The sequence below is a fragment of the Perognathus longimembris genome, chromosome 17 (assembly GCF_023159225.1).
Source record: "Perognathus longimembris pacificus isolate PPM17 chromosome 17, ASM2315922v1, whole genome shotgun sequence".
Lineage (NCBI taxonomy): Eukaryota > Metazoa > Chordata > Mammalia > Rodentia > Heteromyidae > Perognathus > Perognathus longimembris.
In genome coordinates, this window is record NC_063177.1 from 29,652,871 (window position 1) to 29,679,022 (window position 26,152).

The 26,152-nt window shown below is 46.4% G+C and overlaps 1 protein-coding gene across 1 annotated transcript; it reads right to left on the minus strand.

Moving 5' to 3' along the window:
- Positions 1–544: 544 nt before the first annotated feature.
- Nog (noggin) lies at positions 545–2,531 on the minus strand. The gene has a single exon (XM_048366061.1). It carries the CDS (start codon positions 1,927–1,929, stop codon positions 1,231–1,233), a length of 699 nt encoding a protein of 232 aa, XP_048222018.1. The 5' UTR covers positions 1,930–2,531; the 3' UTR covers positions 545–1,230.
- Between the last annotated feature and the right edge of the window lie 23,621 nt (positions 2,532–26,152).

A 26,152-nucleotide genomic window follows, 5' to 3' on the forward strand; every position in this document is an offset into this window, starting at 1 on the left:
ACCGGGGCTGTATATTGAGGTGGGGAGGGGTGCAAGGCAGGAGGGGTGGCGGGATCTGGGTGGGCGCGCTCTGATCTCCCTCCCCCCCCCCCATTCCTCGGGGGTCAAGTTTCAGCGGCACTCCGCCCCCAGGGTAGGTGTGAAAGACACGTGTCCCCATTGTGAAAGGCCTGTCAGGCAGGACAAAGCGGCCGCCCACCCTCTACCCCCCCCCCTCGCCCCTCAGCCCAGCCTGGGGTCAGCTCCAGGGGGCCGGCTGGGTGTTGAGGTCACTACAGGCCCATGCTTCGGTGATAGGGGGGAAAAAGCTGGGAGACAGGGCGGAGGCCACGTGAGACTTACAAGGGGGGGTGAGACTTACACCCCCCCCAATGAAAACTCAGCAGTCACTTCCATCACCCCACTGTAAGGGAGTCCTAGGGGACGAACCCTGTCTCCTAGTAGGCATGGTACACACGGCGGCATCCCCTACCCGCCCCCTCCCGCGCACTGCCCCCCCCCCCATCAATCACCAACACAGAGACTCGCAGTGTGGAGCGCAGTGGGTTTTAGTGGTTTTTCTTTAATCCTGCTCTGCACTTCTTTCTCATTTACTACACGGGATATTATAAAGAATAAATAGCAGATACTCTTAATTTACAATGATTAGTCATTCCATTTGTTCTCTATATTTACAATAACTGTAAAATAACATTGAACTCTATAGCTTCTTCGAGGTCCAAGGAAAATCAAAACACTTTCCGAAGAATGGAAAATAGCGTTTAAAAAGTCCTTCTACAAAAGTTCCCCCCCTTCTCTTTGTACTTTAAGAAAAAATAACTTTTCCCCCCTGCTTCGCCATGCGAAGGGCACTGGAATATAAATAGCAGGTTAACATTATTAGCAACAACCAGAATAAGTCTCTCTTTCTCTGTTCTTTTTTTTTTCCTTTTGCTTATTTTTTTTTAAAAATACAGTAGAAGCCGGTAACTTTTAACGTATAATACTGACCTTTTAATAAGTAAATTAAAACTGGGACCGTATATACACACACATATACATTCCTACACGTTAAACAGTGCATTACATGAACCAGAAAGCTAGGTCTCTGTAGCCATTAAAAAAAAAAAAAAAGAAAGTTCATTGAAAACCCTCGCTAGAGGGTGGCAGAACTGGTTGGAGGCGGTGTGGGGGGGCGTCGATGGGGATCGATCAAGTGTCCGGGCGCGGGCAGGGGGCCCCCCCAGAGTTCTAGCACGAGCACTTGCACTCGGAAATGATGGGGTACTGGATGGGAATCCAGCCGCAGCGTTGCCCCCCGCGCCGCTGACAGCGCCACCGCAGCACGGTGAGGTGCACGGACTTGGACGGCTTGCACACCATGCCCTCGGGCACCGAGCACGAGCGCTTGCTGAAGCAGCTGCCCACCTTCACGTAGCGCGGCCAGAAGCGGCTGCCCAGGTCGTTCCACGAGTACAGCACGGGGCAGAAGGTCTGCGACCAGAGCCACATCTGTAACTTCCTCCGCAGCTTCTTGCTCAGGCGCTGCTTCTTGCCCTGGGCCAAGCCCTCGGAGAACTCCAGCCCTTTGATCTCGCTCGGCATGGCCCCCGACGGCCGCTGCCGCAGCAGCTGGTCCAGCTCCGCCAGGTCCTCGGCGCCCCCAGCCAATCCCCCGCCCCCGCCGGGCCGGTCCTCGGGGGGCGAGGTGGCCATGAAGCCCGGGTCGTAGTGACCCCCGAGCAGCGAGCGCAGCAGCGTCTCGTTCAGATCCTTCTCCTTGGGGTCAAAGATAGGGTCCGGGTGTTCGATGAGGTCCACCAGGGGCAGGTTTTCGCTGGGAGCAGGACGGATGTGCAGATAGTGCTGGCCGCCGGTCGGTGCCGCCCGCAGCCCCAGGACCACCACCAGGGCGTAGAGGGTGACCCCCAGGCTGGGGCAGCGCTCCATGCCTCCGGCGCGCGCCCGGGACCGCTGCTTCGTCCCGCGTCCCCGGAGGAGAGCACGCCGAGCCCGCGGCGCCGCGGCGCTGCCCCGTCTCTCCGGAGGCGGCTCGGCTCACCCGAGGCTGGGCGGGCGCAGGGCAGGCAGCATGAGCCGCGGGCAGAGCAGAACGCGCAGCGTCGGCTCCCACCGGGGCGGAAGGGCAGACGCGCGAGCTGGCCGCCGCAGCTCCTCTTCTCTCTCTCGGCTCTCTATTCGGGAAGGCAGCCGCGGCGGGGCATCCGCAATGACTCCAGGGCGACCGCGGGGCGCAGGGGGCGCCGGCTCCTCGCTGCCTTCCCGGGTCGGCTGCGGCTCAGGGCGCGTGGACGAGCCGCTCTCCCCTCCTCCTCCTCCTCCTCCTTCTCCTCCTCCTCCTGTCGCTGCTCGTCGTCGTCTTGCCGCTGTGTGCGGCGCTGCCCGGCCGGTCGGATCCTGGGGCGCTTTTCCTCCGCCTGCTCCGGGTAAGCGCGGCCGGCTCTGCCCGGCGGACTCCAGCGGCGGCGGCGGTGGCGGCGGCAGCAGCGGCGGCGGCGGCGGCGTCCGCGCACGTTGGCACCGGTTTGTCTGTCTCGCAGGGTCCAAGCCTTTAAATTTCCTGCACTTTCAGCTCCATCACCATGGAAACCACTGACTCTCTCCGCGTTGCCCCCTCCCCCCTCCTTCCCCCCAAACAACAACCCCACCCCCCACTTCTCCACCCCCGAGGAGCCCGAGCGGCACAGGCTCGGGGTTAAGCCGCTTGCACTCGTCCGGGAGGCGGCGACCGTGGCTTCGGCAGCGCCCAGAGCAGCGCCCCGCCGGATCCAGATGCCCCGGGAAGCCGACAGTCCGGCTGCCCGCCGGAGCTCATAGGCGGCGGCGGCGGCGGCGGTGGCGGCGGCGGTGGCGCTTGGCAGGTCTCCGCGCAATTTTCTCTCTCCCCCCACCACCCACCCCCCTTCTCCTCCTCCGGCAAAATGCACCGCCCCCCTCCTTTCTCCCGGAGCAATGCAACTGGGGCTCCAGGCGCCCCGCCAGGGCCGGTCCCGGGGAAAGCTCTCGGCGGCACTGGAGCCAGGCTGGAGGGTGCTGGGCGGTGTGTCGGGGGGTGATTGGGGGTGGGGTTGGGGGGTGAGAGAAGGCTCTCACGGGCGGAGTGCTTTTGCACGGACACGGGGAGCGACGGGGAGGTGGCGGGGACTCGTTTGTCAGTGCAGTGGGGAGCAAGAAATTTCTCCATGTGCATAGAGCGGTTTTCCCGGGTGCTTCTCGCCTTCCTCTTTCCCGGACTCGGTCGGAGTCCCCTCCCCCAAATACACGCGCGCGCGCGCGCGTCCACACGTGCACACACACATTCAACACATACACACACTCGCACAAACAGCGCTACCCCCGCCCCCACCACACACACACACACACACACACACACACACACACACACACACACACACACACACACTATAGGCTAGGGGAATCCAAGAGCCGCCGGATTGCGCAGCGTGATGTCATTCCTAGGAAGCATTCCTGCCCGTCTGCACCCCGGGCCGGTGATGGGGGTTCGCTCCTCAGCACCCTCCTCCTCCTCCTGCTCCTCCTTGGCGGGGTCCTGCACCCTGAGTGGCGGAGCCGCAGGGGCGCGTCCGGCTCGCCCGCGGCTCCCCCCAGCCTGTCCCGGCTCCGCGCGGCTGCCGCTCGGCTCCCTTGGGGCGGCGCGCCCTCTGCCGGCGCGCTGCGAGCCCTGCACCTTGGCGCGGGCAGGGGTGCCCCGCAGGGTGGGTTTGCTGCCCACGGAGTTCCCCCCCCCCCCCAGTTTCCCCTTCTATGTCCGTGACATTGCGTGTGCATCTGTGTGTGCTGGCCGTGTCTTATCAGGGCTCTCAGAGGCCTCAGTGTAGACAGACTTACTGGGATGCTTCTCCAAAGATACCCAAATTTCGTTAAGAATTTGAGAGGCACCCTCTGCCTGCATAGAGGAAGAGTAGAGGACCAGAAGTATAGCTGAACAGGCACTAGAGTCCTGACTGTTGTCCACCTTGTTGGGCCTAACCCTAACCTTGGACAGATTACTTTTGTGACACTGTAAATCTTATGGGGTATTTCTTTTCCAACACTGCCTTTATTCTACATTTCTTCGTTTCCTCTCCCACGATGCTTTCTTTTTCAGGACTAGTGTTCTTTTGGGAGATGGGTATTGAAAGGACATCTCCCATTAACTCTCTAGGGGAAACAGCTGAATCTAAACTTTATAACCCAGCTCAGTTTCTGTTGCAGTGGGTGTGACTGGAGTCTGGACACAGACTGAAGAAGGGAGTTCCAGGAGTCCCAGGAACTGAGAGGACCAGAGCATCCGGGTGGTATGCTTAGATGGAGTGAGAATCCATAGGTCTTCCTGGGACAATTCAATCTAATCACCTTACCTTAGTTTTGCTGGCACTGGAGACTTGAATCCAGGGCTTAGGCAGTGTCCCTTAACCTTTTCACTCAAGGATGGTGCTCTTAACTCACATCTCCAGTTCTGTCTTTTGGGCGATTATATGGAAATAAGACTTTCATGAACTTTTCTGCTGGCTCTGGCTTTGAGCTGTCATCTTCAGATCTCAACCTCTTGAGTAGCTAGGATTACAGGCGTGAGACACTTGTGCCCTGCTAGTACTTTGTTTAGGCTGGAGAAACTTGACTGAAGAGCAATGAAGGGAATGAATGAAAAACAAACCACCTGTGAGAATAAACCAATACCTGATTATGGTATGAACTGGTTGAAGGGGGGAAGGGGAGGGTGACACAAAGGAGACAGAATTTAAAGTTTTTCTCTACTCCTTATGAGTTTTTCAGTCCTGTGCATAGAAAGGCCAAGCCTAGGAAGAAGATATTTAAAGGGCTTGAGAAAGTCTTATAGATTTTCATATAGCTGTAGATTAGCGTTGCACACTTAAAAAATCCATGTCCTCTTCTAATACCTTCTACTCTGCACTGAATGTGTAATTAAAATATTTCTGGAGGGAATGGAGTTTGAACTCGGGGCCTTGAACTAAGCCATCAACACTTTTTTGCTGTAGGTTATTTTTCAGATATGTTCTTATGCTTTTTGTCCACACCAACACAGGGCCACATTCCTCATATGTATGTCTACTGCATAACATGGGTCATAGGAGTGTACTACCCTGCCCAGCTTGTTTGTTGAGGTAGAAGTCTGGCTAACTTTTTGTCCAGACTGACCCCAAACTGTCATCCTCCTGATGTTGACTTCCCAAATAGCTGAGATTACAAACATGAGCCACCCATACTGGGCCTTTGTTTGAAATTTTATAAACATTATGGCGACCCCAAAGAAATAAAAACAATTATGACAGGAGGTATTATTTATTCAAACCTACGGCTCTTACTGTAGAGTTCTGAAATTCCACACATAGGGAGCCTGTAAGCCCCCACCCCCACTCAGTAAAGGACGCTAGTATCAGAGACTGAATATGACCAAAGCCTTAATGATGGGGCTGAATAGCAGGAGGAGATATGATACACAAAGATGTATGTTGGGTGGAAAGAGAAGGAACTTCACTGATGAGGGAGAGCTGGAGGGTCTGGGGATATTCTGAGTGGAGAAAGAAATGCCAAGTCCAGGGTAGTTCAACACAGTGACAACCTTTGTACCAAGTGGGTTGAATCTGGACTCTCGGTCCTGCCACCTGCCAACTGTGTTTAACCTTGCTTACATAAATACTTCAACAGTGAGGGCTGCCATACTGTAAGATGAGGATGCTACACACCTGTCACAATCCTATCATGCATAGGAGACAAAGGATGCCCAATGGAGCACTGTACTTAGGGCACAGTATGAGTTGAGTAATCATCTTTTCACAAATGTCAGCTCTTTGGAAAACCCAGTGGCTTTAACCGTCTCAAGTTGGAGAAAGAGAGGGCTGATGGCACAAGTATTCTGCTTAAATCAAGGCCAACCCGCCTGGGTGTCACTCTTTCCTACTTACTCAACCTGTGTGGCTGAGCTCTTCTCGATGGCTGCCATCCTTCAGGAGTGAGGGGGATAGAGCACCAGAATTTCTTGGGTGAATTTTAATAGCCAACTCATGTTGGCGATTCTGTGGCTGTGTTGAATACTCTTGGCTGAGAAAAGTGGCTCACTCTTTAGTCCTAGCTGCTCAGAAACTGAAGATTGGGAGGATCGTTGTTCAAGGTTAATAATGACAAAGGGAATTATTGAATTCCTGCCTCAATCAATAAGTGGTGGTGGTAAGCATCTGTGATCCTAGCTATGAAGTAGGCCATAGACAAGGAGGATCACTGTGTGAGACCCACCTTAGGTAAAAATCATTAGACCGTACCCGATAAGTAACCGAAGCCCAGCAAAGTTGGGAGCACGACTTAAGTGGTAGAATACCTGCTTTGCAAGTATAAAACTCTGAGTACTGAATGAGAGAAAGGGAGTGAAAGAGAAAGAGAAGACGGAGCTTGGCAAGCAGAATGAAGCGGAGGCTGCATTTCTTCTAAAGGAAGCTCTGGAAGGCATGGTTTCAGCTCAGCTTTACAATGAGGCTTTTGCTGGATTTGGACCTTAGTGAGCATTGGCTGGTAAACTGGACTTTCTGCACCTTTGTTTTTCTTTTGAGACAGGGTCTCACAATGTAGCTTGAGCTGCCTGTGATCCTCCTACCTCAGCCTCCCTCCTTCGGACACCAAGATTCCAATTGTGCAGGCCTGTGCTGCGCTTGCATCTTTTCTTATTTCCATTTGGTCCTGAAAGACTTAAGACAGCTGCAGGTGATGTGCAAGAAGCATGGACCTGATGTCCCAGCATTTGCAATCTAACAGCTGTGTGGCCATGGTAAGTGACTTTCCTTCTATGGGTTGCTTGATACCAGACTGTGAGGGGACCATAAATCACCATGAACAGAGGGCATCTGTGAATCAGGCACCATTCCCCAGCTTATGCAAAGCACGATCTTGGAATCTATCTCTCAAGTGTAGATTTAAATGAGCTTTTTCTTAGTGACACCTCAAATGACTTTGCAAGGCTTGATCAAGACTTATCAAGTAGAGAATGAGGCAGCCAGCCACAGGCTTGATGCTTTCCACTGGCTGATAGAAGGGGACACGAGTGGAGGTGGCCCTGAGGCAGAGCATGGTAGATTCCAGTAGCCCTGTGCAGGTGAGGACCCACAGGGAGGGAAGAGGGAGAGACCCAGCTCAGCTTCACTTCATTATGATTGTGTGTGTGTGTCCAACTTATAATGGGATTCTAGTTAGAAGAGTGAAGTTGGAACCCAAAGAGGGGGAGAGAGGGAGAGAAAGAGGAGGAGAGGGAAATCACTCCAAAATGTGGTCTGGGATGGTGGGGAAAAGGGGTAAATAAATGTGAGATGCTGTTCCCAAAAATAGAGACAAAGTTTAAGACCAAAGGAGGGAAAAGAGCTTTGGCTGGCTTGCTGCTGTCTGACAGCCAGTTCATTGGCTCAGCTTGCCCCTCTCTGCCTGCCGCCCCCTCCCCAGCTGGCTCCACACTGGGGAAGGGGAGACGTCTCTGGAGCCCGGTGGCTCATTCATCTCCTGATAAACTGTTTATCTGAGTTTTAACGAGGGCGCCTCTCTCCAGCCCTGGAGACAGAAGCCTCCTCGTGTTTAGCCTGTCCTGATGTGGGGGGCCTGGGGGTAGGTGGGGGTGACGCCAGAAGACATATCTTCTCCCTTTCCTAGCTGCCTCCTCGCTTTACCCTGGGCTCCCCTGGGTGGGTGGGCTTGGCTGATGTCTGTGTCTAGGATGGCCTTAAGTTTTTCCTGTGGAAAGAAATCTTGCAGTCTCTGTCAACTCCAGCCTACACACACACACACACACACACACACACACACACACACACACACACACGGACTTCTATGTTTTTCTAAATCATAGTTGGCCCAATATTTCAAAGGGAAAATGAATGGAATGCCTCAGATACAGTTGCTAGAACTGTACAGATACACTGTTGCTCGTTCTGGAAAGGATTTTCCAAAATGATGGAGGGATAGTTCTATGAAAAGACAACTGTCACTCAACGACTAGAGATTTCCACCTCCAATGGTTCTAAAACTTGTTCCCTACTACTTCCGGTGGCACACCCTTGTTGGTTCCCACAGGTGCACACCTGCACAAATAGCCATTTATTGGCAAGCCACATAGTGCCCTAATGTGTGTGGGAATAGTTAAGAACAAACACATTAGGGCTGCACACATGTGTATCTGCACACACTGCCAGGACACACACTCACATTCACACAGCTGCCCCTCATCTTTTCTCCCCATGGGGGCTCCATGGGTTCCAGGAGGGAGTTTCTTGTAGCAGTCTTCCCTGGGAATTCATAGCCTCCTCTTTCTGCACGCAGACACACAAGCACCCACCTCAACCTGCCTCACCTTTCCCCTATGACCTCTCCTCCTGCTGTTTCAGTTTATTGCGATAATGAGGTCTAGTCTTCCTTATCCCCTCAAAAGCTCAAGATAATGAGGAGACAAGAGCTCAATGGGGTGAAAAATAAAGTGGAAACCCAGGCCCATTTTAGGTGGGTCGGTGACTCACAGCCTGCAGCTACTGAATCCACTTAGCCCAGCATTTTTACCTCTACATTTTCTCCTAGTCCCTCACTGTGTCTCCTAATCAGCTGAGTCACAGCGTAGCTTTGTGAACCACTCCTGTGACCAGCTACTGTCACCTCCCCATCTCTTATCTCTTATTCTGTTCCTTCTACCCCTACCCACCCCCTTTCCATTTGCTTTGGAAGGACTAAGACTGACTTCCTTTTCTTGAGACGTGCAAAGACTTTTGGGGCAAAGAGAAAGTAAACCAAAGGTTATAATGCAGATGTCAACTGCTAGGATAAAACAGAAATGTTGCAGTAGGGGATCCAAAAGGGCTCCTCAGAAGAAGTTGAAAGAGATAAAAGACATACAGGAGATCATGACTAAAAGGGCAACAGAGGCAGTAGGAGCTGTCTAGCTGATGTGTGTGTGTGTGTGTGTGTGTGTGTGTGTGTGTGTGTGAGAGAGAGAGAGAGAGAGAGAGAGACAGAGACAGAGACAGAGACATAGAGAGAGACAGAGACAGAAAGACAGAGAGCTAGAGAGCTGATATTAGGGCTTGAACCCATAGCCTGGGCACTGTCCCTTAGCTTTTTTGCTCAAGGCTGGTGCTGTACTACTTGAGCCACAGCTTGACTTCCCAGGTTTTTGGCAGTTAATTGGAGGTAAGAATCTCATAGACTTTCCTGCCCAGGCTGGCTTTGAAGTACCATCCTCAGATCTCAGCCTTCGGAGTAGTAGCCAGGATTACAGATGTGAGCCACTGGCACCTGGCAACGTGACATTTTGGGCAGTGGAGAGGGACATAATGTCACCTGCATCCTGGAGTTAAGTTGGCCTTGGTCAGAGTTGAGACTTGAGGAGTATATACTGGAAGACAAGGGGCCACTGAAGGGTCTTAAACCACATAAAGTGGGATTGGAATTTAGGTTTGACTTTATAAGTACTAGGAAGAAACATTAGAAGCCACATTAACATGGTGATCATGAGTTCTCAATTGTTCAGGGCAACCCTTATTAAAAAGCAAATTCCAAACTTGATCCCGACTTCCATCAAGATTGAAATCTAGGCTGCTGAGCCCTAGAGCCCTTGCTTTTCTTCTCTCTGTGGGGATCGTTTTGTGTGTTAGGCAAAACTTCCTAGAGCTCTCTAAAATTACATGTATAAGTCATTCCTAGTGATTACCCCTAAAGAATGGGATTAGTTTGTAGGGTAAGAAAGAAAAAGAATCTCACCTTTTGCACCTTCTTTGCATTATCTTTTTGTTTACATTATGTACATCTACTTATTAAGGAGAGAGAGCGAGCAATGGAATTTTTTTTGTATTTATAGGACAAATCAACAGAAGATTTAAATCAGTAAATTTAAAAGAAATAGCTTGTCCCCAAAGTAAATGACTAATCAGGCAGTAGGAAAGTGGCAAATGATACTGGAAAGAATTTTGAAGCTGATGGGCTTTGTTTCTAGTTTGGTTAAATGGTTCAGTGCTTGTGTTTGGTGGAACTGTGAAGAAAGGGCATCACAGGGGCTTTTGCATGCAGGCATGTGTTTGTGCATGCATACACAAACATGTGACAGACCCTGTTTTGTGACACATTAATCTCCTGCCTCCGACTTCTGCAAAGAAGAGAGATTGCTTTTGAGATAAAATGATACAAAAACATAATAAAAATGTATCCCAAACCAACCCCAGACTTGACCAAAACTCTTACTCTGGTGTGAATTTGGGGTAGAGGCTAGAGACTAGACCCTACCTAATGGAAGGATTTGGAAGACAGGGTGCTCAAACAAATACAAAACTCTCTCAGTTTTCGATCTCAGAAATAAGAATTCATGTTTAAGACAGACTGTGAAGTCACCATTTGCCCTGCAAGCATGATCTAACTGAAATCTCACAGGAACTCTGGTAGCAGGACAGCCAACTCCTCATTTATGTAAGGTAGGGAAGCTGAGGCCCAGAAAAAGATATTTCCCGAGGCTACAGTCAGGAACTCAAAGATCTTCCTAGCTCGGAGCCCGTGAGCCCCATGAAGGCTTTTGCATGCTTGTTCTCTGGTTGTGAATCCTAGTTAGCTTCAGAGGTCATCAGTACCTGCAGGCTGGGAGGTTTCCTTGTGGATGGCTTTGTAGTCGGAGTGAGGGCTCATTTCATTTCCCCTCACTATGTCCCCACCTTCCATAATGGAGCATGACTGTAGTAAAAGGAAGCTTTTGATCAAGTGGCTCCAAAGCTCTTTTAAGACAATGCACCTGAAACCCCCAGCTGTGTTATTTTTCTTACATCTAAGATTTCAACTTTGTGTCTGTATTCAACATCAATGAAGAAGAAAAAGTTTCATTTAAAAAAAATAGTAACTCACAGAACATACTTACAGAGAATAAAAAGTGACATTAATGTTATATAAACAATGAGCTTAAACTTTCCCTTTACCCATTAGGCATCTGCCTATCTACCACAAAAATGTTTCAGTACCTTCTTGGGCATTGTCAGTTAAAAACAAACAAACCACAAATAAATTTATTCATCAGATGCAAATAACAGAAAGGTCCAACACAGGACCTTAAAGTGATTCATTATTCATTGGGATTTTAGAAAAACAGAACTCTTATAACTTTGGAAATACATTTAGCAATGTGTACATATACATTGAAGAGTATTTTCTTCATTCATTTGAGAACTAGTAAGGTTTGAGGTTGCTTAGGCCTTTTGTCCTCTCCCTTCAAAATGATCCCAGTTTGCTACAATTTCAGACAAATGCCTTTTTTCCTTACATCAAGGTTTAACCATGTTAACTAGTTAGTGTACAGCTTGATTAAACTCGCACAGATAATCCCTAAAATGCTGGGAGAAGAGCCTGGAGGGGCAAGGAGGAGGAGACTGAGTAATGAGACAGGGCTATGGGTCTAGCTAGCCTCCTCCTCTTTCACTTTGCATCCGTTCAGCAAAACACATTGAGAAAAATTGCAAAGCAGCCTCCCTCACCAATTCTAGGATTTGTGTCACCTCGGATGAGCCTTTAAAACATTGTAAGAGACATTGTAATTATCATGCCATGGGGGTAAGAAAATCCTGGCAGATCACATTTTATAGAACTCTGCTTTTCTTTCATGGAGGAGAGGCGGCTACGTTTTAGACTAAATGTTTATGGTTTTGCCTTCTTCAAAGGCTTAAACGTTTACTTCTGAGCTAGTCCTATTGTTCTGTCCATGATTTAAATATGCTTCTTCTAAATATTTTGACAGCAAAGCAAGCAGAGGGCATTTGTTCTTTTTTTAAGGAACCACAAGGTCATGGTGATTGGTTGTGGGGTTGGGGATTGGTGAGGTCTCTGACTTGTCTCTCATTGACTGTTTGTCATCCTCTGGGTATGGGATCCCAAGTGAGGTTTCCCTATCTCTCACCAAACTTAGCCAAAGTTCACAGTGAGAAGCAGACAGCAGTGTCCTGCCCAAGTGTGCCCTCTCATTTCCCTTGAATTTTTAGTATTTCTGATAGAGAAACAGGCTAAAAATAAATTAACATATGGAAAAGGAAGTTGGAATGATTGTTCAGAAATTTCTAAGGATTCCCTTGGTTCCTCTCAAGATAAAGTTATGACATTTGAGGATTTTTCCCCCCAGTCTGATCTCAATCTACCCTTCCTGTCACCTGGTCCCATTCTTTGCTGTTTGCTGTCTGTGGAGCTTGTCTAGCTCTCCTGGGAGGTCTGCTCTCATCGTCTGCTCTTCCTCACTGTTATGTGTTCTGTCTACTTTCTCCCTTTTGCAAAGTTATTTGCAATCTCTAGATCCTGCTTAAACATTACCTCCAGCTTAAACATTACTTCCTGTCTTCTGAATCCCCTCCCAGCCAAGTTAATTGCTCCTCCTTTCAGATCTTACAGTGTAGGGTTCCTTCCTAGGGCTGGATTACCCTATAGGTTGTTTTCTCTCTTACCTGGTGGGCAACAAACTCTTTGTGGAAGTTGTCCATCTTCCCAGTGTCTAGCGTTGCATTTGGTACCTAGTAGGCACTCAACAAATGAATCAATTCTTGATCTTTTAAAATTGCTTTTGAAGACTATCATGGATCCTGGTAGTGGGTTGAAGGAAATGATGGAGACAAAACAATACTTGTTTCTTTCTTTTGCTTTTCTCATTTTCTTTCTTTTTCTTTTTTTGTGCCAGTACTAACCTAAGGCTTGAACTCAGGGCCTATGTTCTGTCTCTTAGCTTTTTCATTCAAGCCTGGCACTTAACCACTGAGCCATAGCTTCACTTCCGGCTTTTGGGTGGTTAGTTGGAAATAAGAGTCACACAGACTTTTCTGCCTGGGCTGACTTTGAACTTTGATCCTCAGAGGTAAGATTATAGGCATGAGCCAATGGTGCCTAACTAATGCTCATTTCTTAATCAGTGCAGCAAATTCAGATAGCAACAGCTTGCAATATCTAATTGTTGTTTGTAAATCAGACCCTTCAGAGGTGTCTGGAAAGTGAACAAGAAAACTTGACCTCCATAGATGCTTTACTATTTAATACCTGTACACCACTGCCTAAACTCAGCTTATGTCCTTGGAAAGGAAAATGGTTCCCAGTCCCCATCAATTAGAACCCAGGACCCAGTCCTTTCTGGAACTATTTTTCCCCTCTTTTCATTCCACCACTCCTAGTCCCTGCTGTCTGCTTGGAGACGTGGCTTCAGATGCTACTTCCAAAAGGACAGAGCATGCTAATCTCTCTGAAGACGGCTCTCTTTGGTGTCCAATTCCTCTTTGTGTAGCCGAAGAGCCTTGTGAATGATCAGGCCCAGGCCTCACTCTCGGCGGTGGTGGATCAATGGCTAGGGTCACTGTCAACAGTGACTGAGTGTTATTCTTTAAACATCCTTCAGGTACTCTAAGCTGTCATTCCTCAGCCGCTATTGTCCAGAGAACCAGGTCAAAGGTGCTCCTTTGGGTATTTTCCCAGCCAGAATGACGCAGCCCAATGCAAGAGCTTCTCAGGGCAGCTCTCTGTCACTCGGGTTCTGTCCACCTGGCACAAGGGGCAATGCTTTGAAGAAGAAATGGATTAAAATATTGGATTACAGTTACTGCAGCCAGGCTCAGGGCCTGAGCTGAATGTCCTCCCCCAAGAAGGGTGACTTGGCAGAGTGGTTCAAGCTTCCCTCCCTCCCTCCTTCTTCACTTTCCTCCCTATTCCATCATCCTCTGGCTAGGAGGAGGGAGGGGAGGCAGGACACTTCCTCTCCATAACATATCCATATTTTGGTAAAGGGCAAATGGGGCTATTGTTCTGATCTTAGGCTCCTGCACATGTTCTGCTCTGTACTGGAACAACGTGAAGACAAGGGTGAGAATAGTCTGTGGGTGCCTGCGTGAGCAATGGCTGGCTGGAGGCAACAGCTCATCCAGAAAAGGGATGTCAACCTCTCCCCTCCCTACCTCCGCCTTCTCAGTTACTGAGTTCTTGCTCCCTGTCTGGTATCAGGCATTGCGTTTGTTACTTCAGTTACTCTCCCAGACCAGTTTATAAGGGAGGACACTAAACCTCAGAGAAGTCAGGGGATCTGACCTGGGTCACAACTATGATTTCACTAACTTTGCCTACTGCCAATGCTTATGCTTTATTATGTGCACCATATACACAACCCCTGTGGGAAGAAAGGGGTGGAGTGAAGGTAGAAAAGTTATATGACAATGTGACCAATAGAATACTAGTTTGAAATATCAGAGAGAGTCTGCATGAGTATGTCTGTGTGTGTGTGTGTGTGTGTGTGTGTGAGTGTGTTGTGTGTGTTGTGTGTTGTGTGTGTGTGTTTCTGGGGTTTGCAATAAGGACTTTCAGATTTTGCTCAGCTTTCTTCCTATCCTCCTACAATTGATTCTCTACCACTGGAGCCACACTTCTACTTTTTGCTGGGACTGACTCCAAACTGATATTCAGAGCTCAGCCTCCTGAGTGAATAGGATTGTAGGTATGAGCCACTGGCATCCAGCTAGAGCCTGTGTACATTCTTGGTAAGGTTTATTCATGAATGGGACAAAATACATACCATTTCAGGGGAGAGATGGTGGTGGTTACTTCCGGGGAGAGGAAGAAAGGCTAGAACATTGAGGGACTATTAATATATATTTATAACTTTATTTACTTACAGACCAAGTTTTACTATATAGCCCAGATTGGTCTGGAACTCAAGATCCTCCAGCCTCAGCCTCCTGAGTGCTGGGATTACAGGTAAGTACCTCTATGCCTTACTGTGATTTCTTCTAATAAAAGAGAGAGAGGCAGGTCTCCAGTGGTGTATGCTTGTAATCTGAGTTACTCCAGAGGCTGAGATCTGAGAAATGCAGCTCAGAGCCAGCTTGGGCAGAACTGTCTATGATACCCTTATCTCCAGTTAATCAATCAGCAACAAGCTGGAAGTAGAGCTGTGGCTGAAGTGGGAGAATGCTAGCCTTGAGAAAAAACATACTCAGGGACAGTGTCCAGGCCCTGAGTTCAAGCCCCAGAACTGGCACCAGGAAAGAGAGAGAGAGGTCAATATAAAATAAATTGAACTGTTTGGTGTTTAAAACTACTGTGAGATACCAGGCCCATTGGTGTGGCTGTTATGAAAAAATAAAGAAAAATGAGAAGTATTGATTAAAGGATATGGAGACACTGTGCGGCTGGTGTGGGGATAGAGAATGATGTAGCATCAGTAGAAATCCATAATGGAGAGGTTCCGCCAAAAGATAGACATCACATGAACTAGCTGGGTATATACTAGTAGTATATACTACGTGTTGGTGTGTGCCTCAAAGAACAAAGTTCAAGGAGTCAAACATATTTATATACTTATGTATGACAGCACTGTTCATAGCAGCCAAAAGATGTAAATAACCAGGTATTCACTGGCAGATGAAAAGGTAAACTAAACATGGTATAAACATATAGTGGAATAGTCTTCATCCTTAACATTCTGACACATGGTACAGTATGAAAAAAAATCATTACGATACATGCTAAGTGAAGTAAGCTAGTTACAAAAAGACAAATACTGCTGTATTACATGTAATACGAGGTGCCTAGAGTAGCCAGATTTAGAGACAGTAGATTGGTGGCTGCCAGGGGCTGGGGGGAGAGGGGTTGGGCTGTCTAAGCGGGGCAGAGTTTTGGGTTAAGATGCTGAGAAAGTTCTATAGATGGATGGTATGATGGTGACACAATGGGAATGTGTGTCATGCCACTGAGCTTTACACTTACAAATGACCAGCATGGTGAATTTGACATTATACACATTTTCCCACTGTCAAAACAACATGGGTGTCCAGCAAGAAGATGGCAGAACATCTTTATCACCAGTTCCATCACCATCATTCCTTGGATTGTTCCCCATCAGCGGGTAGTTAGATACAGAGTAAGGGGAGAAGGCCCTGCCTTTGGGCCTCTCCGCAGACAAGCTCTTCTGCCTCCTGTGTTCCAGTCATGTTTTTTTCTTCTCCTTTCTGAGGATTAGCCAAGTCCTGGGCACTTTCAGGCTCAGAGGAAGTTCATGTGAAAATAAAAGTGGTCCTTCAAGGGTCCATTTGGATGGAGAGACTCCCTTGCTGGTAGTCTCTGAGGCCGGAGTATGATTCCAGCCAGCCCCCTGGGTATAGTAACAGCCCTGTCAGCCAAGGCAAATCGGCAGAACCTCAGAATCCCAAATTAGCACTGGCCCTTAGATAGGGCAACTTTGGTTTAAAGCTTAAGTGAAACCTTGACAGTCCTCCTGACTTGAGGGGAAGACTTGGGCCGGCTCTCATAGGATGCTCTTTCTTCACAGGAATGCGACAGTGTGTACAGTGTGGCGTCTGTTAGCAGCCAGGGCCTACAACTGCAATTAGGGCCTTTCAATGGCGGTGTTAGCCACACTCCACGTCTGACCGGTCTCACCCATGACATTCATAATGAGATAAAAGTTCCATTCCGGGATTGGCAACTTCAAATGGAATTTGGAGTGATCTTTTATTTATTTACAGGTCTGTGGGAGTGGGGGATGGGGGTTATTAAAAAAAAAATCCCATCTCCTCACCCTGCACTCTACCCCCGTCAAGTTCCCAAGGATAAAAAATGAGGCTTGGGATTACATTTCGAGGGAAGTAAGGGCTGTATTTAAAGATGCTTTGGAAAGTGTGGCTCCATGTCTGAAGCGGCCCAGGGCAACAGCTTCATCTAGCTTGGCTTGTGACATTCCAAAGAATCATATTGAAACCTTGTGCTAATTGGTTCCAATTTCTCCCATACCCAGGCCAGCCTGCAGACTCCATGCTTCTAGAAGGGAGCAGCAACAGATCAAGTTGTGAGGAGCCAAAGAAAGATGCCATGCCCTCCTTCCATTCCTAATTTTCACTGCAGACAAGTACTGTGTAACTAATTCTCTAATGCTCTCCTTTTTCATCTAAGTCTACCCACGTAGTGATTGCCTTTAGCTGCTTCTTGGTACCTTTTGGTAACTTAGGCTCATCTTATTTACACAAAAAGAAGCGCTCCTCCTCCTCTTCTTCTTCCTTTCTTCTTCCCGTATTAAGTGAGCCAAGAGAACAGGGTGGGGGTGGGGCTGGGTGGTGGATTTATTTGTAATTACAGTAAGATTCTTGCTCCCAACCCACCGTTCTGCCCATTCACAGTCTCTGGCCAGGGCTGGCGCCAAGATCTCCGAGTTGCCCTGTGTTTATGTCATTGAGATGAGGACAATATTTCAGTGTGGAGCCAAGCCACAGGGATCCACTCTATAAAACCCTCACTAAAAATAGACGCTCCAACCCCTGCCCAGCCCCCCTCCCCGCCTCCAAGACTCCCCCATGCCTGCCCCCAGTGCTAGCAGCACCCAGCTTCAATTCTCAGGGAGACAACCATGCCAAATCAGCCGAATCTGCAGCTCTGGGGGCCCTGGAGAGTTCTTTTCTTCCTGAGGAGTTTTAACCCAGAATAAAAGGCGTCAATTAGCAGCCTTTAGAGCTGACAGGGCAATTAAAGCTAAATTGCAGAAGAAGAAGGGGGGAAAAGGAAAAGAAAGGAAGGGAGAGGAAGGGAAGAGAGAGATTGAGAGATTGAGAGAGAAAGAGAGAGAGAGATTTCAAATGTATTTTTGGTGACAGCTGCATTTTTGAGAAAGGACAGCTTCTACAACTGGCTGTTTGGATATATTTTCACTTGTGAAGTGATATTTTCAGTGAATACTGATACTCCCAGTTTATTGCGCTTTTTGTATTAGATCTGAGTTGAGCTGCTTGGGAAAATTAAAACAAACACCAAGCCAAAGGATCTTGTCTTTACAAATGCTCCTAAATTGGCTGGCTTCCAGCATGCCCGTTTCTGTGCAGGGTAAGTTAGATACAGCCATGCGTTATGAAGGCTGATGGGTGGGATGGGGGACAGATGTGACAGCCCTAAATTGGGTTTGGGGGCTCCCAGAGCTTAGAGATGGAGACTTGGTCATAACATCTTTGAATATTTGTTTGGCTCTAAACTTAGTTTCCTAATCCAGGACTTCAAGTCAGCTTATAAAACTATTGGGGGAAATAAAGCACACCCCCCCTTTTTTTAAACTTTCCTCTTCAGTGGCTTTCCTATATAGGCAGGTTTTGGATAAAGGAGGGAATAGGGGAGCTCGAGAGGGTGAGAGACTGTTTTAGCCAGATAGGAACTGGTAAAAAGTGCTTTTCATTTTTCATTCACTCTGGTAATATACCACGTTGGGGGAGTGGATTCAAGAGTGCTGGGCGCTAGGCAGGGGCATAAGAGAGGGACAGAAAATTGAAAAGCACCATCCTTGGGGATGCAGTAACTCGATCACCTCCATAGCAATGCACAAAACTCCCATCCCCACTCTCTAACCCAGCGAGGAGACCGGTGCTGTGCCAGGATGTTCCTAGATGGTTATCATAGTCCTTTTCCTTCTATCCTTTGCAACACATCAACAAAACTCTCATCTCTGCAACACCTATCCTTGTGGCAGTTGAGGGGCTTCTAGCCACATACTGTAAGGTAAATACCATGTAAGAGGAGATTGAGGCCAAAAGAGACCCCAGGACTTGTTCAAGGCATCTAATCGGTGAGCGATGGAGGTAGACCTGGAACCAGATCTCAGTCTGAAGGCTCTCAGTCCTTACAACCAGTTCTTCCTATTCAGCCCCCACATGCATCTTTAGGACTTTGTTACTCAGAATCAGGGTTTCCTCGAATGGGACTAAGCTTTAGAGTTTCAGAAAAGGAGGGACTTGTTACTCTTAGGATTCTGCCAATACAACAAGGGTACAGTTCACCATTGCTTAGAGTCAGCACTTGTAAGCTGAAGAGCAAGCACTGCCAGCAGTGTTTAGGGGAAGGTTTCTCAAGCTATGGCATACAGATCCTGGCTTGCTGAGAATCTATTCTTAGGAATACAGTGATACGACATTATTTCAGGAAATCTGGCTCAAACGGCCATTCTGACAGCTTGGCAAAATGAGAGGCCAAGGGTCACACACAGTCAGTCAGTGAGGGTAAGGTTTAAGTTAAAACCAGGATTCTGCTTCTGCCCAGGCCCATAACTTTGAACACGTAGTATTTGTCTGACACTGGATTTATAGTCCATCTACTTGGCTTGATTGAAGCCCCTTAAGGGTAGAAATTAATTCTATGGGCTTTAGTAGATCTGAGGTGAGTGTGCATGCAAAAGCAATCTGGGAGTGGTTACAAGAAGGTAGACCCTTAATACGCTAATTACAGACTGGTGTTACTTGCACTCAGGGGTATTGATATTTGGCCACCATCCAGTCTCCTAATCTCAGTTGCTTAAAGCAAATAAAATGGCCTATCTTTGTATACCCCAAGTTCTCCATTCATTCCATGTTCAGTAATACTTTACATAGCACCTAATATGGGCCAGGCACCATTCCAGCTTATAAACAAAGCAGTCTAATCCCTCACTTCCCTCGCTCCTACTCTGCTTTGTGAGATATTGATATGCTATCTGGCTATGTAATTGGGATTTGGTTTGGTGACGAAGTAAGCCTAGGATTTGATTTGCTAGAAATAAGCCTAGTTTTAATTCCCCTCCCTCCCCAACATTTTGTTGGTTTGATTTTGCTTATTTTTCTTCTATTATATTGTAAGGAGTTTTTTGGTACCTTTTAAAGTTTCAAAATTACAAAATTGCAATACAGTCCAGTGTAAAAAAAAATAAAATGCAGGCACACAAAAAAGGAACACATGAGAGTTTCCCTCCATATCCCCCATCAATCCCACACTAGATGGGAGTAGCCAGGGTTCATAGCTGGTGGTGTTCTTCCCTTGCGAGCAGTTACACAGTAGCCACACAACACAGAACACACACATGCAAGTGAAGGGCCATTGCAGAGGGTCAGGGTTGAAGCAGCCCAAGCAGTGGGGTTTAAGGACTCGTACTCCACAGGGTTCTGCATTTTAGGAATTTTTCCATGGGCCTTTCATGATATCACTGAGACCAGAAATTTCCAAATTTGATTTTCAGAAAATCAAATTGATGTTTCAGAAAAGATGATTCAGGGATAGTTCCTCATATACTTCTTTCTTTGCCTCAGTGCCCCCCAAAATCATAGGTCCGGGACTATAGTAAGGGCCAAAGGTTGAAACTTCAAGTTAAGTGTTTTTCCTTTCTTTTTTTCTTTTAGGAAGCAAAAGTACTTGATCCTATTATTTATGTTATTGTGCACTTTGCTTTATTTGTTTCACAATGTGGATATTTGTTGTGGAAGAGTGAAAACAGAAGAGCTTGTTCTACTTTGTGGCAGCATGCTCTTGTATGCATGGAGATACCACAGTTTATTTTAGAAACAGTTTTTCTGATGAGGGGCATTTTTTGTCTCTCTCCAACTATTTCTTTTTGTCTGTTTTGGACAGAACTGTGGCTTCTGTTCACATATGTAGGATTTCTTCTTTCCAAACTGGTGAGTGAACTCAAGGTCTTGTCCTTACTAGGAAAATGCTCTACAATTTGAACCTTATACCCAATTCTCCTGCTTTTTAGGTTTTCTTTTTTTTTTTTTTCAGATATGGTCTCATGCTAATTTTACCTAACCAACCCCAGACTTTAATCCTCCTGTTTTTTTTTTTTGCAATGTAGCTGAGATTACAGGAATATACCACTATACCCAGCTATATGAATAGTTCTTTAGGATAGAATTTTGAAAGCAAAGTTTTGACTCTCAGGATGCATACATTTAAAATTTAGATATTGCCAAGTTCCATTTGCCTACCAATCAGAAAAGACATTTGCTTATCTTTATTAGACTGAGTGGTTTTTTTTTGTTTTCTTTTTTCTTTTTTGCTATTCATGAAGCTAACTCTGGTTGATAGTATGTTATGAACAATGATATAGGTACAGTAGTGATAGACAAAACACATTAAGACTCTCCTAAGAATTTATTTTTCTTTTTAGTTTCCCCTAAAGCACCATTCCTAGCAGAAGTAGGCTTCAGATGATAGAATGACACATGGTTTCCTGTCCTTAAAGAGGTGCTTCACAGAAAGGTGCCCTTGGCCTTTGACAGGTTGCCTGCTTGAGGAGAAAGGCCGGGGTCTGGGGAGGTGGGATTAGAGAAGGGGTCATACTTGAGTTTGGCTTTTAAAAGCTGCATCACCTGAAGAAAGTGACTACTTAGAACTCTCCAAACTCCACATTTCTGACCTACTAAACAAGATGTCACCATATGTACTTCAAACACCACAGGCTTGCTTGGGATAATTATTGGCCCAGTATCCTATGCTAGATTGAGGAAGGGTTTTATAAAAGTGATGCTGTCTTGATCACTACAGATCTAGTGGGCCTCTCTCTGGTAAGAGGACCACTGCTTTGATAGGCATGGAGCAGCTGGAATAGTGTTGAAGTCTGTACCTGGACATTGTATGGCGACAGAAACAGATTTGATAGCTGGGGAGAAGTTTTGAGTTGAATTCTGAACTGTATTTTTTTGGATTTGGATGAACTATTTTTTTCACTTCCAGTGTTGGGAGAATTGAACCCAGGGCCTGGAGTTTGCCTTTAAGTACTCCATATAACTTGAGATGTCTGTCTGTCTGTCTGTCTGTCTAGCTATCGATCTGCAGCTCTTTTACTTCATTTCTGAGATTTCACTACTTTGCTTAAACTGGTCTCAAACTCTTGATTCTCCTGTCTCTGTTTGCTGGTGTGACATGCATGCACCGCTGGCCCCCCTCCCCCATCCTGCCCAACCTCAGATCTTATGAAAAAATATCATGAGTAGTGAGGAACTTCTGAAGCTTCTGTAATACTGTGAGACAGTTGAGGAGGAGGGGTTCACTGAAGGTGATATAATTGCCCAAGATATAATTACCCTTAGATAAGTTGTTTTGTTTTTTTAATCTGCTGGACTTGGCACATGATAGGAATCTGAAAGACAACAGAGGTTAAGTACATGAACAGTGTTCACATTTATAAACCAACAATATGAATGTTCTCTTTGACCTGGAATTGGAGACCACATGCCACCCCTTACATTTTGCTGTCTTATTGAATGACATGGTGCATGTTGATGCTGGCATTGTGTGTGACCTATGGGAGGGGCTGCTAGTGCTCTCTCTGCCTTCTGTGGGTCTCTCTCTCTCTCTCTCCATAGCACATTTCACACCAACTATTCTTTTCTTTTTTTTCTTTTTTGACACAAAGCTTAGTTATGCACCATAGTATAGCCACACACAATTGTGTTCTAATTTCATCTTTGCCTTGAACTCTGTCTTACAACACTCAATGAAGTACTTAGTTTAGCTTCACCTTCTCTGTCTGTAGAGTATACAGCTAGTAAAGTCCCAGGATTCTCTTGAGGTCTGAATGAAGTCATGGAAAAGATTCGACTCCTATGTGTATGCACTAACACAATGAGGTGTGTTACACAGCCATCCTTTGTGTTATTTTAGTTGATGATAACAACTCACAGGTTAGCATTGTGATGGCTTACATACCCTCATAACCACTTGCTTTAAGTCGATTGTTCTAAGATGCCATGAGATTGTGCCTCGGAGAGGTGAAGTGGCTTCTCCTGAATCTCCATGCCAAATTCTGCACCAGACTGAGCCCTAAGACTAATTAAATAAATCTTGCTTTTCTCACTGGGCGCTGTGACTGCTTCAGAGGCTCCTGGGTACTTGTCAAGTTCTGAAGCCTGTGGAAGGCACACCTGAGTTGGTTGAGAAGACCCATTCTCTCTGCTGGCCTTAGTCCTGCTGGGTTTCCCCTGTATTCTCTCCCCAAAACTCTAGGAAGCCTAGGGGACTGAAGGGTATTGGTCCCAGAAGTTAAGCATGCTCAAAAGAGTGAGGGCGGATCCGGAAGTGAGTCTCTTGTTTGATGTCTGTGGTGGGAGGTGATCTCATGGGGAACAGGTCCCCAGGGAAGAGTGAGGTTAAAGAAAGTCAGACTGGGAATGACCTCGGAACACTGGCCTCTCCCTACTGACCTCCATCCATCATTCTCTTCTCTCCTGGCGTCTCCAGTCTCCTGGGGGATGGCTGTCTCCTCCTTTCTTTCTTTTTTTTTTTTTTCTCTCTTTAGCATCAGAGAGGATGACTCAAAGATTGCCTAAAGGCACCAAAGACATCCACAAATTGGTCCCAATCCCAGCTAATGAGGAAGGCGAGAGAGGAGACTGGCAGGCTGGGTCCTGTGGCTTTGGGCTGCCAGAGGAGGGGAAAAGGAGGCAGCCAGCTAGGCCCTCTTCTGACCCCACACAGCTTGGAGGCCCAAGGCCTCAGGCCCTGTGCCTGTGGATCAGGCTTTTCTAAAAATCTGTTCTGTTCCAAACCAGTAAATAAACAGATCTCTCTCCAACATCTCTCTCTCCTTTCCATATGCACACTTTCCCACACGAGCTGCAGCAGCTCTGGCAGGCTAGAGACGAGGTTAAAAGCTTGCCTTTCAGAGCCCAGAAGCTCTCAGTGTCCAGTTTGTCCACCTAAGAGTTGTGGGCCTCAGAATAAGCCACTTGACCTCCCCAAGGTCAGTGTTTTTATCTGCGAAATGGATTCATAAAGTAAGATCCATTTGCAAGGGCTTTGAAGGGGAGGTGAGGTCAGACAAGTGAATTACCTAGAAATTAATGCTTCAAGAAATAGTGTCTTTTATTATTTTAAATAACCTTCTGGCCTCAATGCCATCCCTTTCTCCAACATCACACACATGTGAAAAGATAGGTAGATAGATAGATCACAGATAGAGAGATAGAGAAGGAGGATGGGAGGAGGGAGAGAGAGGAAAGAGAGAGAGAGAGAGGAGCAGGGATGATAACATTGACACGTGCTCAAGAATTGTTTTCAATTCACTTCTTCTCTTATAAAATTGATTCTACTGTGACTTCTTCTAGTGTGAAGGCCTCACTCACAAAACAAATGGAAGCATGAGCGTGAGCATCACTGGTAAAATGTTGTGAATGCCACGTTGGCTTAGCCTATTTCAGCAAAGAGAAAGATACAACACTAGCTAAATAATGGCAAAGGGCATTCTGAAGTCTTCTGGGCTTACTCTTTCCTTTCCCCCATCACTACCTAATCTCTTCTAAATTAAGGTGGTCTCCTTGGTTGATAAATTCAGCTGACTTCCTTTTTTTTTTCACGCCCGGCTTGAAGTCAGAAATTATATTGGTAAGTCTCACTACGGTGGATGTTATTAATGTGCTTAATGGGCACTCGAGGCAGTTTAAAGATCTTAGCCTTTGCACTGTGCCTTTATCCCACCCTGGGGGTGAATAATGGTGATGCTGACACAGTCTATAAAGGGGAGAGAGCAGAGGTGCCCTGCCCCCTTCACAAGGGCAGGGTGCTTTGATGGCCCGTCTGCAGGTGGGTGATGAAATCAGCCTTCCTCGTTTCTTCTATCCCTTTCAAAAGCCCAAGTCTCCCAACACAATGCACATTTCCAAGTCATTCTTTAAAATTTGTCATGAAAATGTCTCCTTTACCCAAGTTGTGAGCCAGTGGAGTTAATGGGAAACACACATCTGGGCAGCTGTGCTCTCCCAAGTGAGGAGGTGAGCAATGAGGGGAGGAGTGTTGGGAGGGATTAATGAGAATGAATGTCAGCTACCATCAGCCTACAATGACTAAAGCTATCACTGTGGGACTGTTCAGTTTTCAGCACTTTCTGGAGCTCCTATGAGTGGCCATAGTTTCCCTCATTTTTCCTCCTTAGAGGTGAGGTATAGACTAGTGGGAGGGTGCTCCTTATCTTTTTGGGGGACCCCTAGCTCCTGGTCTTAGTTTTGGGGAGAATTTTCTTTGTGTTCTCTACTAAGCTAATGCAAATGATTACTTGCCTGGTACTGACTCTGCTATAAATATTCTTCAGACCTGATACTTGGTCAGGAGTGTGAAGATGAGCAAATACTTAGCAGAGGATGGGGAAGCATGTTTGATGATTGAGTGCACCCATGTTGAGCTTTTAGAATAACTATGGCCTGTATCCATTCTCCTTTCTGGTCAGATTCTTAGTGTATGAATTATAATTCAGCACAATTTATTCTGTTAGATAAGGTTATATTAATAGTGACCTTGTCTATGAATATGTAAGGTACCTAAGGATGGCTCTCTGCTTAAGATCATTCCAGTATTCCATTGGTCTGAAGTTTTAGACACACACACACACACACACACACACACACACACACACACAAAACCATACTGTGGTGTATGTATGTGTGTGTATATTTCAGTCTAATATGTAACCGGAGGAATCAAACATCTATACATTCCTTGAGACTATCTGTAAAAATATATCTTCATAGGTTTCAGTAGGTTTTTCTAAAGGATGATTATAATCCTGATTTACTTGACACAGTTCTAGTTTATACCAGTTGTCCTGGTATAATTGTTGATAGCAACTCCTTCAATTTGTAAGTCTTGATGTGGAGGAGAAACTATAGTTGATTCCAATTATTTGTACATCTCCTATTGGTGAATTTGCCTAAATTTTATCTGTAACTCCCTAATCAATATTCAAGGCACTTTTATAGTCATTCAAAGTATAGAGTAGCCAAAGATGAATTGCCCAATGTGCATATTTTAGTTTAAAACAAGCTAGATGATTCTCTACCTTCCCATTTTAGTTCTCATACTGTAAACAAGTATCCTCTTATTTTTCTTCCATTTGTGTCTTTTGAGTCATTTTGTTATTTACTATGGCTCCAGGTATGGTACTGAAGGGTTATCTACTGTTGCTGACTGTAAAAATACTGACCTGTCTTACAGAGAAAATATGCATGTCAGTCAGATTAGCTTTGATGAGTTAGTGTTGTTGGCTCTGAGTTCAATGTTAATGAGTTAAATATATATATATTTATATAATGTCTGCATATCAAATGATCACACTGTACCCATCAATATTCACAGTCATTATGTATCAACTAAAAATAAGCATAAGGAAATATGTGAAGAAGTTTCACCATATGTTGTCTCCAAGCTATAACACCAGGAAGGCCCAAGAATTTCAGAGGACAGTTTTGAGTCAGAAAACCTGAAGTCATGAGTGCCGACAACTGAGGCTGAGAGAAGATAGATGTTAGCTCAAAGCAGTGAGAAAGTCTATTCTTCCTCAATGTTTTGTTCTATTCTGCCTTCTAAGGGATTGGATAATTCTAGTTCCTGAGGTAAAGTGTGTTTTTGTTTT